This window comes from Tursiops truncatus, chromosome 10 (assembly GCF_011762595.2).
Source record: "Tursiops truncatus isolate mTurTru1 chromosome 10, mTurTru1.mat.Y, whole genome shotgun sequence".
In the NCBI taxonomy this organism is placed as follows: domain Eukaryota; kingdom Metazoa; phylum Chordata; class Mammalia; order Artiodactyla; family Delphinidae; genus Tursiops; species Tursiops truncatus.
The window spans coordinates 54,862,073-54,876,953 of NC_047043.1; the positions used below are offsets into that span (position 1 = coordinate 54,862,073).

The following is a 14,881-nucleotide window of genomic DNA, read 5'->3' on the forward strand; positions in this document are numbered from 1 at the left end:
GGGATGCCAGCCCCGTGCCCACAAAGACTCAGTGTTTGTTCAGCCTGGACATTAGGTAATGCTTTCCTGGCTGAGGTGCACAGCCAGCTTAAAATTCTATTATTTACAGCTCTAAGGTTTATTTTCATTACCATATGTAAAGTCTCTGCAGAAGGATGGAAATCTGAGGGGTTGGCAGGGAGGAGAGAGCAGAGTAACTCCAGACGTCAGAGCCGGACAGGTCTCAGAGACCATCCAACCTGCGGGTTCCAGAGCACACACCTGGATTCAAGGGAGCAGGTTGGTGCAGTGGAGGAGAAGGGGTGTTAGAGGAGGAGGTGTCCACCCCCCTCCCTATATCAGCCTGATCAGTCCTACTTTTATAGGCATTAGCTGTTTGGCATCAGCCTCTGGCTAATCTTCTCAGAAAGGGCACCGTGGTGAAACACCTGTGAAAACCATCCACTTTCAAGTACAAGTGAGGAAAACAAGTATGTAGTTCAACATTACTGACCACGGAAGTCTGGCTGTATCTGTTTCTCAGGCTTCCCGTCAAGGTTAATCCAAAGAGCAAAGGAGAGGTTACACCTACTATCAAAGGCTGGGCTGTACTTGTAGTCACCTGTTGAATTTTTACAATTTCTTCTTCAGTGTTATACTTTATCTTTGCAATTTTTTTTAGCATGAGATTCTTTATTTTTATTTTGGCCCCGCTATGCGGCTTGCGAGATCTTAGTTCTCTAACCAGGGATTGAACCCAGGCCACGTCAGTGAAAGTGCCAAGTCCTAACCACTGGACCACTAGGGAACTCCCGCAGCATGCGATTCTTTATTTCTTTTTATTTATATTCAAAGAAGATTTAGGGCTTCCCTGGTGGCGCAGTGGTTGAGAGTCCGCCTGCTGATGCAGGGGACACGGCTTTGTGCCCCCCTCTGGGAGGATCCCACATGCCGCAGAGCGGCTGGGCCCATGAGCCATGGCCGCTGAGCCTGTGCGTCCGGAGCCTGTGCTCTGCAACGGGGGAGGCCACAGCAGTGAGAGACCCGCGTACCGAAAAAAAGAAAAAAAAAAGGTTTAATACCTATCCTTATCAAACTCTTCCAAAACAAATCGGAAGAGAAGGGAACACATCCTAACTCATTTTACGAGGCCAGCATTACCCTAATCCCAAACCAGACAAGAACAACACCCAAAAAAAAATTATAGGCCAATATCGCTGATGAACATAGATGCAAAAATCCTTAACAAAAGATTAGCAAACTGAATTACAACCATTATCTTTGCAGTTTTCTGGAAAGAATGTGTTCTGGTCCTCCAAAACTCTTTTCAGAAGAAAACAGTGGTTTTCCTCCAAATCTTCAGCCTGTTGGATCTTCTTCTACATTGTCCTGCTTTATTAAAAACCTCCCGCACAAGCACGTGGAGTGTGTGTGTAAACAAGCAAGGGTGCACATCCAGTGGATGGTCTCTAGCTGGGGAAGAAATCTTAGCTTCTCTCTTGGTATCTTCTGAGATGATTCAGGAAGTCAAAGGCCAGGCTCTTGCTACTTGAAATGCTACCTGGAGCCCATTCACATGATGTTCTTGCAGACAGGGGAGGAGAGGTCCCCCTGGCGTCCTCTCCAGTTTGAAGCCATCTTTCTCACTCCTAGTTGCCTGACTACGTCTGACTCAGCAGCTTTTAGAAGCATGGCTAGGGACTTCCCTGGTGCTCCAGTGGTTAAGGCTTCGTGCTTCCCAATGCAGGGGGTCCGGCTTCCATCCCTGGTCAGGGAACTAGATCCCACGTGCCGCAACTAAAGGAGCCCGCATGCCACAACTAAAGATCCCGCATGCTGCAACTAAGTCCCAGCGCAGCCAAATTTAAAAAAAAAAAGAAGCATGGCTAGAATACTCTTCCTTTTCTCTGACAGCACCAGACCCTTTTTTTGAACTTGTTGGTTCTGTTTTCTGCCTCTTGTGACTAACAGCAACCTTTTCTTAAAAAGATAAAAGAACACAAAAGATTCCAGGGTAAAAATCAAGGCAAAGAAACTCTGGCCCTTTAAAAAAAAAAGAAGAAATGAAAGAAATTCTGGGGCTTCCCTGGTGGCGCAGTGGTTAAGAATCCACCTGCCAATGCAGGGGACACGGGTTCGAGCCCTGGTCTGGGAAGATCCCACATGCCGCGGAGCAACTAAGCCTGTGTGCCACAACTACTCAGCTTGCGCTCTAGAGCCCGTGAGCCACAGCTACTGAGCCGGTGCGCCACAACTACTGAAGCCCTCACGCCTAAAGCCCGTGCTCCACAATAAAAGAAGCCACTGCAATGAGAAGGCTGTGCATCGCAACGGAAGAGTAGCTCCCACTTGACGCAACTAGAGAAAGCCCACACGCAGCAACGAAGACTCAACATAGCTGAAAATAAATAAATAAATTTATAAGAAAAAAAGAAGGAAATTCTGGTCCTGGAAGGCAGGAGATCCCTAGAGGGGAGTTGATGGCTGAGGTTGTTGTAGAGGGACTTGAAATATGGCCTGCAAAAAGCCACCAAGTCTCAGACAGACCTGGAAAGGACACTGGGAGGGTCCAGAGGCCAGATGTAGGCCCGTGTGGGCAGGACCTCCCTGAGCAGTTCCTCCTCCCACTCACTTCTTCATGGGGATTGAACTAGATCTTCAGAATGTTGCCTTCAGGCAGTGGGGGCTGTTCTCCAAACCACAGGGCCATGGAGTAAACCAAGGGATACCCAAAAGACAGAAGCATTTATCACTTCCAGTTTTTCCATGGGGGACATGAAGCAAAATCAGTACCACGTTTGTTGTTTAAAGGGAAACCAACTGGACTCCTCCCATGATTTCAAAATCTGAAAGGACAATTTATACAGACCCTGAGATAGAAGGAATTTCTCAGCTTTAATTTTACAAAGTATTTGTCTTTCATTTATTCTTGTGGATGTGCTGTTCTTTAGAAAGCAAGTCTGTCTGCATGACCTGATTTTATTTTATTTATTTATTTATTTATTATTTATTTTATTTATTATTTTTGTCTGCGTTGGGTCTTCGTTGCTGTGTGCAGGCTTTCTCCAGTTGCAGTGAGTGGGGCTACTCTTTGTTGCAGTGCTCAGGCTTCTCATTGCGGTGGCTTCTCTTGTTGCGGAGCATGGGCTCTAGGCATGCGGGCTTCAGTAGTTGTGGCGCACGGGCTTAGCTGCTCCGCGGCATGTGGGATCTTCCCGGACCAGGGCTCGAACCCAAATCCCCTGCATTGGCAGGCGGATTCTTAACCACTGCGCCAGCAGGGAAGCCCGTGACCTGATTTTAAATACCAAGCTATGAGACTCTTCCTTCATTTGGGTATAAGACTCAATAGAGCTGAAATTCCTGGGACCACCCAGGAATGAGGTCTTTAATGTGCCACATTAAGGACAATTTTGCATTCTGGAAAAAGCATTAAAATGGAATCGGGAAGGAGAAACCTCTTACACTCAGGTCATGGCATTTACACACACACACACACACACACACACACACACACAAATACAAATGTTTAATACTATGCTAGGTGCTGGGGGCTGCAGGCATGAATTACCTATGGCTGGGGCCTCTGGGAACTTATGTGGGATGATGGGAGGAACAGCAGTTCAGAAATGTCCCTCCTGTTGTCCAGGCAGACACCTTCTGCAAAGTCAGATTGCCCATCAGGAAATGTCTCGCTCATTTTAGCTTACAAACAGCCTTGGGCTGGGATTTGAAAAGCATTAATTCCCACCCAATCCAATTGTCCTATTTTCTCAGGTGTCAGCATGGGACCGGTTTGCCATGGCAACCCTATAAACAGTGTCTATCCTACATCAATGATTTGTATATTTTTAAAGCTAATATCACCAACTTCAAGAAACTGAGCCTCTTCTGAACGTGACAGCTGGAATAGACTAAGAATCCTACTTCCTGCTAGATCAGTGCAGATTTTTCCACTGTAGATTTGGGTGGGAGAAAATCGGCCCTCCAAGGCCTGAGCACCTGGGCGACTGCTTTTCTGAAGTCAGCCTTGGCCAGGGCAGCCATTGAGCTATCACACGCACCCAAGGTTGTTTTGGCCTTGGTGGCCACAGCTTTATGAGAAAAACACAGCCAACTCCAGCCTCTGTGCTCTGGTTCAGAGCAAAATTTAAATTGAACTGAATTCATTGTCTTCTACCCTCCCCCCAACCCCCCTGGCCTAAAGGGAATGAGGAAACAAGTATCCAAATATTCTAGAACAGGAATGGGCAAACTACAGTCTGCTGGCCAAATCTAGCCTGCTGCCTGTTTTTATAAATAAAGTTTTACTGACACAACCATGGCCATTCCTTTACATATGTCTGCTTTTGCTCTAGCAACAGAGCTGAGCAGTTGTAGCTGAGACCATCTGGCCCTCAAGGCTGAAAATATTTACTGTCTGGCCCTTTACAGAAAAATCTGCCAACCTTACTCTAAAACAAGTAGAGTAAGGATTGGAGGAGAAGCTGGAGAAAGGATTTCAAAAAGAAAAGTGTATTCTCCAGGGAAAGCTGAGATGAAGACTAGGGTGAGAAAGGAGCCAGCATGGAAATCTAGTCCATGAGGCTGGGGAGGCCACTGGGTGTCCAGACTGCAAAGCCCAAGGCAGGAAACAGTCGTCTCCTGAGAGAAGGAGTTTAATCTCCTGTAGACAGAGAGGAATCAGAGATGATGTCTTCTTTTTTTTTTTTCTTTTTTTAGTTTCTTTATTTATTTTTGGCTGCATTGGATCTTCTTTGCTGCGCGCGGGCTTTCTCTAGATGCAGCGAGCGGGGGCTACTCTTCGTTGCGGTGCGTGGGCTTCTCATTGTGGTGGCTTCTCTTGTTGCGGAGCACGGGCTCTAGAACGTGCAGGCTTTAGTAGTTGTGGCGCACGGGCTTAGTTGCTCCGTGGCATGTGGGATCTTCCCGGACCAGGGCTTGAACCGGTGTCCCCTGCATTGGCAAGCAAATTCTTAACCACTGTGCCACCAGGGACGTCCTCAGAGATGATGTCTTCTTAGCTCTGTTTCCATTTTCCAGAATGGCTGCTTCCAGGTTAAAAAAAAAAAAAAATTGACAGGGATTTTCCAATCAGAGGTCGAGGCTGGAAGGAGGTGGGAGAGACTGCTTCCAAGCTGGGTTGAGATTTGCCTGATTTAGGCAGCCAGGCCTGTGTTTGCCCAGAGGGTTAGGGAGACGCGGAGAAGCAGGCAGAGGAGAAGTTGGAAAATTGGTAGTTTGGCCCATTGGCTTCAGGGAGAACCTGTACTCTTTCCGCTTTGTACAGGAGAGATATTTTTTACTTGCTCCTGGAAACTATGCTGTCAGCTAGCATTCTGAGGCTTCAGACTGCCCCCGCTTCTGCCCCAGAGAGATGTTTTTCAGTTCCTCAGGAAACAAAACTGTCACTTGCCCCAGAGAGACGAATCCAGGTCCCAAGCGCAGGATCTCTGAGTTTCAACTTCAGTCTCCAAGGTGGATGACACAGGTCTCTTGATTCCCTGCTGTCTTGATATTTTACCTATAAGACAACTTCATTCCCAGCCTGGGGAGGGTCTTGCCTAAGCCAAGGCTTTGCCAGGGCTTGGAATGCACAGCCACTTTTGTTCACACCATTACCCAAGTTAGGGGAGGCCATTAGGTTGAGGAATATTCCAGTAAACTATTTCTGTAAAATAAACTATCCCAAAATGTAGTGGCCTAAAATAACAGCAGTCATTCATTTTGTTCATGAATTTGAAATTTGGCAGGGCCTGGTCAGAGCTGCTCATCTCTGCTCCACATCATGGCAGCTTGGTGGGGCTGGGGGACCCATTTCCATGGCGGCTGACTTCCGTGGCCTCGAGTTGATGCTGCCGGTTAGTTTCTCTCCACGTGGGCCTCTCCATGGCTTCCTTGTAGGGTAGTAGCTATAGTCCAGGAGCTAATGCCGCAGGAGAACTCAGAGGAACCTCTAGTACTTTTGATGACTAGGCTTGGAAATTGCAAAGCACCACTTCTCTGCAGCCACAGATCCACCCAGATTCAAAGGGTAAAGTATTGACGCCATTCTCTGTGGGAGGAATCTCAGAGTCACATTGTAAAGAGTGCAATGGGAGACATCGTGCATTGGTTTTCAGAAAGTACAGTCGTCTACACAGAGAGAGATTCATTTTGATTCTCTCTCCATGGTCTTGTACTGCACTGTCCACTAGGGAATCTTCATGGAGCTCACTCTTACCTCACTCTTACATACCATCATTGTCATTCACATTTGCTGGTGTAGACAGTGATGCCTAAAACAAGAACAGTGTAATAGCCACAAACTCCCACTCCCAGCTAAATGCTAATGTGGATTAACAAGATTGTCACTAATGCTGTTATTTTAATTTTGTAAATGTGGAAATTGAGTCCTGGACTGATTTCTAAGCTTGTGCTTTATCTTCTCACTATAGTTTGTGCTTAATTTTAGCTGGTCAGTGTAAGCACTCAACTAATGTGTATGTGAGTGTGTGTGTGTGTGTGTGTGTGTGTGTGTATACACCCAGTTTTTGTGTGTGAGTGTGTGTATGGCAGACTCAGTGCTTGCCTTTGTTGGAAGGAAATTCAGCAGCACTGGAGGACTTAACAGCTAGAGAAGTTAGTTTCAGGGACAGGAAATAGCAGAGTACAAGGGAAAGTCAGACCAAGGACAGAGCTTGTAGCTGAGCAACAGTTCTTTGCTGGGGGGGCTACAGCTTTGGTGTTGATGAGCAGTGTATTCTCATTGGCCCATGTTCCAACGGTCACCCCATCTCTCAGAGCATGTGGGGTCCTCCAGTGTGGCAGCTTCTACATGCTGGGGTCTGAGGGAAGGCACAGGGGTGAACAAGACCAATACAGTCCTGGAGCATCATTTTAGCAGGGGAGACAAACGGGAAACACGTAATGATAAAATTAATTATTTACAATCGAGATGAGCAGTAGAAGGAAAAGTACATGAACTACAAGAACTTATGACAGAGCCCAAGCTTATCAGGGACTCAGGGATGTGGTTTTGATTTGCTCATTGAAGGATGAAAGGACACATACCAGGTGAACCCGGTGGAGGCATTTGGACTCAGCATGTGGGGAGGCCCTGAGGTGGGAAGTTATACGGCCAGGCTAAGGGGTGGCTGGCACAGGAGAGCCAGGGAGATGGAGCTGAGGAGGGCAGGCACCTCATTTTTTCAGATTGTGTGCCACGGGATGGCTGTAGGTCCCTTCCTCCTTGTCAGTTCTCACCTGCTCCCCACCCCACCGCACCCCACCTCCAAAGGCTGGAAGTCAGACTGTCTCTTGCCTGTAAAATGGGAGAAACATTTGTAAAGAGAAGCCTGTCACCAGGGGCAGAGCTGGGTTTAGTAAAGCCTAAAGCTTATATGATTTGGGAGGAGAGCTTCTCTTGGGGAAAATCAAGTAACATCATGAATAGAACGTGAGGTGCAAGGCCCCGGTGGGAGCGTGTCAGTGAAGGCCCTTCAGCCTGAAGTTTCATCAGCTTGGTGGTAAAGTCATCTTTGGTGTTTCTCCTCATTTCTAACCTCGGAAAGCTGCCTTTTCCCACCTGAGATATTCATGCAGACCTCACATCCACTTATTCCTGTTTTCTCCTTGACTGAGATGGCAGATAAATCACAAATGCCCCCTATTAAAATCTCCTGGAAATTTGGCTCTCTCTTTGCCCCCAGTGTTGGCTAAAAGAACATGGGAATGTCCTTTTTTTGCTCAAGACTTTCATGAGTTTTTCCCCCACACTCACGGCAGGGAATGTTGTCTGGGACATATTATTCTTTTGGAAATGTGACACAGGAATATGAATTTCCATAAGCAAAGTTACTCTGCCTGGTTGGGTCTAGATTGTTCGTTGGCCAGCACGTTTGCTGGAGTCCACATGGATGCTCAGAGAAGCTGCCTGGACTTGTCTTGTGGGAGTAGGATGAATCACGTGGAACTATGTTCTCTGTATGTGTTAGAGGGGGACCCAGAAATATGAGTAGTGATGACAGAGAAGTTGAATAGTGAATAAATGACAACTGAAAAACGGCCACAGGCTCCTCTCTCCAAAATCCCACCAAAGTGATCAAAGGCATCTAACTAGTGAAGAGTCTCTGTCCGTGTGGACTCAGGAAGCCTGCTGTTCACAGATTAGAGACATCAGAGAGATTGAGACCAGAGGAAAGGACAGACAAGCCCGCCGGGTACCACAGAGAGAAGAAAACTGTAACTCCTCCCCAGAGCTGCTCCTGATTCCCGGCTGCCCTCCACAGGTAGGCTCAGCTCAGGCACACGCTGCAAGCCCCCTGGAAAGATGTCGGGTGTGGCATAGTGAGCTTTAGGCCCCAGCACTGGGTGGAGGCCCTGGAGGCCCAGGAGGCCCAGCCTTGGTTAGAGAAAGGACACTCCATCCTGATAGCTACCAGCTGCCCTGCCGAGACAGGATCCCTTCAGTTGGTTGTGGTGCCCTTGGCCTCAGAGCCTAATTGCCTTTGACTTTCCCCTTTGGAATTAAAAATTATAGTATGAACCCCTCGTTCAGGCAGAACCCACATCAAATACGGATTTTCTGCCTCGCCACGACAGCAGAGGGAAATGACCAGACTGTAACCTAAGAGTTCTTGACTCACATGGGTTATTATTCATTCCGATCTGAGAGCATTTAAAGATCATCTCAAAGATGGGAAGAACACCTACCGTGTACCTTTCTTGAAACAACTACTTGAAGAAGCACTTGAGCAGCCTAAGAGACGAATCAGACAAGGGGTGCCTTCTGTGGTCAAGGCCACCCCTGACTTGGGTTTCCTTGTTAACTGCTGAGGACCCCTCGCCCTGCGGGACCTGGCTCCATGGGGGTGGGGGACTTACCCGAATTGTAATAGGGGCGGGGCAGCTGCGTGGCGTTTACCGCGAGACCCTCAGCGCGAGATCCGGGGCGCGGTGGTTAGACGTCCCACTCCGCCGGGTCAACAGGGAAGCGGTCATTGCGGCGGAGAGTGTGGAGACAGATGGGTCACGGCCTTCTCCCCGGGACCCTCCAGGCCTTTCGGCCTCCACCGGCGGGTGAGCTGGGGGCCCGGGGGCAGGCCGAGGGCCCCTTGTCACTGGGCTCCGGCCTTGAGGCAGCGGCGAACCTCTCCCCCATGCCCACCTCCGCGACCTAATGGCGGCGACAGCCACCCTGGGTCGCAGTCGGCGGGACCTGGCCCCCAGTTGGGCGGCCTCAGGAGCCTGAGGGCCGGCTGGGTCCTGGGCGCCTGGGGACCTGGCCCTGAGGGCGCCGCCAGCCTCTTAACGAGGACCTTGGAGGGCGAAAGTTGAGCCTTGGGACCTTGCCCCATCTTGTCATAACAGAGACTAACATTTGTTTGGTGGACGTTTACAGGAATATGTGACCCGACCTCAGGAACAAAGGATCTGACACCAAGAAGATTCCAACAATGAACCCCGCCCCTCCCTCACCTTTCCTGTAAAAGGGCTTTGCTGAAAGCTTTCAGGGAGTTTAGGGTTTTTAAGGCATGAGACGCTGACTCCTTGCAGGGCCCTGCAGTAAACCTTTGTCTGCTCCAAACTCCGACTTTTTGGTATTGTTTGGCCTCGCTGTGCCTCAAGCACACGGGAAGAATTCCCGCTGATTTGGAAGGAAGTGGTTAGCTGTTATTTACTCGTTTACCACTAACCCTGTTTTGCTTTTCCTCTTGTGTCTCCCTCACAGACCGTGTTTGAAAGGAATTGCCGATCTGAGGACTGTGCCGCCGACCTGCAGCTTCAGGGTCACCTGTTACTCTCCAGGTGAGTCAGTGCCCCCTTCTTGACTTTGTTCTGGGAAGCTGTTTGTCCTGACTTCAGGCCCAAAGTCTGCATGTGCAGATTTCCCCACCGAAGAGGGTAAATAGAGGTGGGTTTAAAATGAAAAGTTGCAATTTAAGAAAGTGTATATTATACTGTAATTTTAACAACAAGTATTATTTGGGGGGATAGTTTGGTTTTTGTTTTGTTTGTAGTCTCACATATCTCACAATTAGAGTTTTGTATTTCTGATTTCCCTGAGTATTGGTGATGTGTATGTGTTGGGGGGTGTATTTTATTTTTAATGTAATGTTTTTTAAAATTTATTTATTTTATTTTATTTTCGGCTGCGTTGGGTCTTCGTTGCTGTGTGCGGGCTTTCTCTAGTTGTGGCGAGCGGGGGCTACTCTTCCTTGTGGTGCGTGGGCTTCTCATTGCGGTGGCTTCTCTTGTTGCCGAGCATGGGCTCTAGGCACGTGGGCTTCAGTAGTTGTGGCACATGGGCTCAGTAGCTGTGGCTCACGGGCCCTAGAGCGCAGGCTCAGTAGTTGTGGCTCACGGGCTTAGTTGCTCCGTGGCACGTGGGATCTTCCCGGACCAGGGCTCAAACCCGTGTCCCCTGCATTGGCAGGAGGATTCTTAACCATTGAGCCACCAGGGTAGTCCTGAGGAGTGTATTTTAGGTTTACTCATTGTATTAAGTTGAGCCATGTGAAATTGCCAATATTTAACTGTTTGGAACAACCCCTATGATTCAGTTTATTATTATATAAAGGAATACGGGAACTACTATAAAGGTTCTTTTTATTTTTTTCCCCACACTTAAAGTGTTGTGCTTTAACAACAAGCAATGGTTCTGTGGCAGGAGCAGGTGGAAGAGAGGGGCGGCTGTCCTGATCCAGGGAACAGACAGCCAGTCTCCTGGAGCAGGGCTTCCTCCTACAGAACGTGAACCCTCAGCTAAAGGTGAACCTTCCGTAAAAGCCTTCTGTTTTTCTCTCTGCCAACCTTTTATTTCAGACTTCTTGAAGGTGCTGGTCCTGAGTCATTTAACCACGTTTCAGGGAATGGGTTCCTTTCGAGACAATTCCTTCTGAGAGATTGTTTTAGCCTCCATGCTATTTATTACCATTTCTCAAAAACAGTCATCAGTGTTGATAGGTATCCTCTAAAATGCCATACTGTGTGTCTTAACTGTGAGAGTTAAGTTTGGGTGGAATGAAAGAAATATCCCATCACGAACCAGTAACTACACTAGGACGTCTTTACTTCTGTTGATAAATAACCTGTTATTCATCAAAGGAAAGTAATAGTAAGAATTTTTTTTTCTTTAATATCTGTATTGGAGTATAATTGCTTTACAATGGTGTGTTAGTTTCTGCTGTATAACAAAGTGAATCAGCTATATGTATACATATATCCCCATATCCCATAAGATTCTTTTTCTTTTGTTTACATTTATCGGGGGAAAGGTGACGTAACTGCCCCCCATCCGCCCCTCCGCATACACACAGATACTCTTCCAAACCTCTTAAATATTAATTAGCATTACTTTTACTTAGGACTTAGTGTAGTAGATTAAAGTAGCACATGTTGTGCCAAGCTTAGAAAAGTATTTCAAACTGATAAGTGGGTATTGGAATTGTTTTAACATTAGTCAGAAGGTCCTCCTGGGATTATGAGAGAAACCAATTCTAAAGAAGGTTCATAAGTTATCAGATCATGACTTTTAGTTTTAGAAAGGTCTTCCAAAAAGTGTTTTAGGGGAAAAGTAACATGAAACAAAAATATGTGGATTTGTTTTATCTTGAGGCAGACTGTATTTTGGATTGTAGAAAACTTCATGTGTTGGGAAAATGTTCACTTGCTCTAAGGTTAAATATTAGAAGAGTCCTAATGTTCTTGCTGCCCATTAGTGGACGGTCAAATCCATCTGTATTGCATTGTGCTCTTCATATGTTAAAATATAAAACCCGAGGCTCATGGTCAGTAAGGCATCTTTTCCCTAAAGCTGCCTCCACTGCCTTACCCTGGCCTTTCAGGACTGTTGGTCGGAGCCAGGTCTGTTCTCTGGGCCCAGTAATCAATAATATGGGAACAACTGGTGTGGTGGCCAGGCCCCAGACTCCGGTATGTATCAGCTAGCTAGAACCACAAGAAAATGCTGTATAACAAACTAGCCAAAACTCAGTGGCTTAAACCAGCAATTGTTTATTCTCCGGGAACTGCAGGTCAGCTGAGAGTTGGCTGGTCCAGGCTGGATTCAACTGGATCTTGGTTGACTTGCTTATGCATCTGGGGTTCAACAGAGGGTAGGTGGTTCTCAACTAGGCTAAGGTGACCCAGTTCAGCTCTGCTTCATGTGTCTTTCACAGTCCTGCTGGAACCAGTGTCCTAGCCTAGGTGTATTCTTCTCATAGCATGGCACCGGTGCAAGAGGGCAAGCAGAAACACGCGATAACTCTCAAGGCCTAGGTTCAGAGCTGGTGCATTCTTACTTCAGCTTTATTCCACTGGTCACAGCAAGTCATATAACCAGTCTCAAAGTCAAGGGACTGGGAACTATTGTTCTGTGCCCTTTTAGCGAGGAGAACTGCAGTCATACAGCAAAGGAGGCAAATTTAGGGAGGGGTGAAAATTGGAAACATAATGCAATCTATTATACCACATAAAAAACAGGGTCTCTGTGTCGCTTTCCTGGTGCCTTATAATTTTCAGGACTATTTCAGCCTTTCTTGCAATTCCATCTTCCTACAACTCAGACATGAGACCTAGAGATTGCGGGAGGAGATTTTCCAAATCTCCGAAGTAATGTCCTTGGACCAAAGCTCTGAGCATCTCCCTAGGATGAGTTATTTCCCAGGAGGCCCCTTAGTCTCTCAAAATAGCCTTTTGGCTGAATCCACCATTAAACAAACCTTCATTATACTCTTGGGCCCATAAATGTCCCCAAGGGAGCCATCAGAGAAACATTAACTGGTAATTGGCTAAGTAGAGATACAAAACCAAGCCCAGGGTTTACATTACTTTGAATTTCCCCAGATCTTTGCACAGAGCCAGGCACACAGAGAGAGAAGGCACAGTCAGTAAACTGCTCATGGAAGCCAAGATCTGAATTTGGTTGACAAAGGAAGGCTTGGTAGCTTGAACCAGGAGTGAGCTGTTTTGGTTATTGTGTAACTTTCTTGATTCCTTACTGCCAGGGATGGGATGTACATTTCTTTATTGTTCAAGTCAGGGAAGAAATGTGGGCCCCGCTCTCCCAGGATGCCTGGTGTGGTGGGAGAGGACAGCTGGGTGCTGTCAGTGCCTGGTCAGTGCTGGAAGAGAGGTAGATGGGTCATCATGGGGCCCTGGAACAGCTTCCAAGAGGAGGAGTTAAAGGCAATGCATCCAGACATTCGGGGCAGAGGGAAAATGTGAGCAGAGGCACAGAGGCGTGGAGGGCAGGATACCCATGCAGATCTGCAGGCATCTGGAGTAAAGGAGTCGGTCCGGAGGTATTTTTGCCATGAGCTTCTCTGCTGTAAACATCTTTGCCACAAGACTTTTTGCTGCAGGCATTTTCACCATGTAACTAATTGGCTATAAGGCAATTCTCCTGTAAAAAATAAAAAATAAAAGAGCATCATTAAACAGGACATAATGGAACATGAAAAATGAATAACGAAGATTAAAAGACTTTATTGCAAAATGCTTGAATACATTTAAAATGTGATTTGTTTTCCCGTTCAGCATCGCACTTTTTCTTTTTTGCTAAGATTTCTTCCTCCATTAAGAGAGGGATCAGTTTCCAAATACTGAGATGCACATTTGTAACTGAGCTTTGTGTTGTGAAAGCCTCTACACTGTTGTGTGTTCCTGGCATCTTGTCACATGTTCATTGATAGATGTTCCAAAGTTCATGGGAAATGTGTGTTCAACTCTCCACCTTCAAATATCTGAAGGATTTGCAAACTGCTATGTTATTATTTTCTAGTAGAGTATGCAATCTGGCTTTACCCTCTCTTATTTCGTACTTCCAGTAAGTTTTATCACCATGTTTACAATCAAGTCGACACATGTAGCTGTTATCATCCAGTGCTTTAAGACTGCCTGTCTCCTTGTCACCGTGTAGAGTGTTATGAGTGCCTAGATTTATGTAGTATAAATCAACCAGTTCTTTTATCTTTTATGGCAAAATTGCCTTATGGTCAATTAGTTATGTGGCAAAAATATTTGCTGCAAAAATGCTTGTGGCCAAGATGTTTATGGCCAAAATACTGAACACAGGCCAGGAGAACACAGTAAGAGATGAGAGAGAGAGAGAGAGAGAGAGAGAGAGAGAGAAACACTATATTGTGACACACCTATGAGTTTGGGTTTCATCCTGAAGCCAGTGGAGGTATAGCAGGATTGTAGCATGAATGGATTTTACCTAATAAAATTGCAGGTAGGCACACTGAAGGGGTAGGGAGAGAGGAGTGGGGGTGGGGATTGAGATTTAGATGGTGTGGGTCATTGGGTTCTGTATTCCACTGAGTGAAAGTACGGTCCAGCTTGAGTTTTGAGTCAGTTACTCTCTCTAGCATCTCAGTTCCTGCATCCCTGGCTCAGGTCCATGGAGTGGCCGCTGTTGGTCTCAGTGCAGGAGCACCTTGGGTAGGGTTGGGCTTATGAGAGATATTGTGTTGATCTCCACCGTGGTGCCTCCCCAAGGGCTTCAAAAGGACAATTTGGACAGAATTTTTGCCTTTCGTGCTGTGTTTAGAGCCTAGCTCTCCTGTTGGCTGTCATCCACTGTACTATAAGGTTGAAGCCAAGGGGTAACAGAGAAAAGTCCCTCCAACAACAGGGTAGACAGCACAGTACAAGGTGTTGTGGTGGGAAGCAGCCAAAGTACCCATAGACTGAGGATTCTTTGTCTTGAGAAAACAGAGAGAAAGATATCTGGGAGTGATTGGGTCACCTCAAGTGGCCAGGGATCAAGCCAGGAAATGCTGTCTGTGACTGGGACTCACAGATGTTTTTATTTTTCTCTCCAGAGAGCATGAATTCTGGCAGGCCTGTTGTCTCTTAAAACAACCAACTCTGCAATTAAAAGTCTACAGTCTTTAATGGTCTTGAGCCTCGTTCC

The 14,881-nt window shown here is 46.8% G+C and overlaps 1 protein-coding gene across 3 annotated transcripts in view; it reads left to right on the forward strand.

Moving 5' to 3' along the window:
* Positions 1-14,881, forward strand: part of ITGA9 (integrin subunit alpha 9) — a 352,532-nt gene that overhangs the window by 184,180 nt on the left and 153,471 nt on the right. For all 3 annotated transcript variants that reach the window (XR_004528480.2, XM_033864555.2, XM_033864554.2), the window contains exon 17: positions 9,692-9,768. Coding sequence is in view for 2 of the 3 variants with exons in the window: in XM_033864555.2 (XP_033720446.1) it covers positions 9,692-9,768 (77 nt within the window). In the remaining variant the exon portion in view is untranslated. The remainder of the gene's footprint in view (positions 1-9,691; positions 9,769-14,881) is intronic.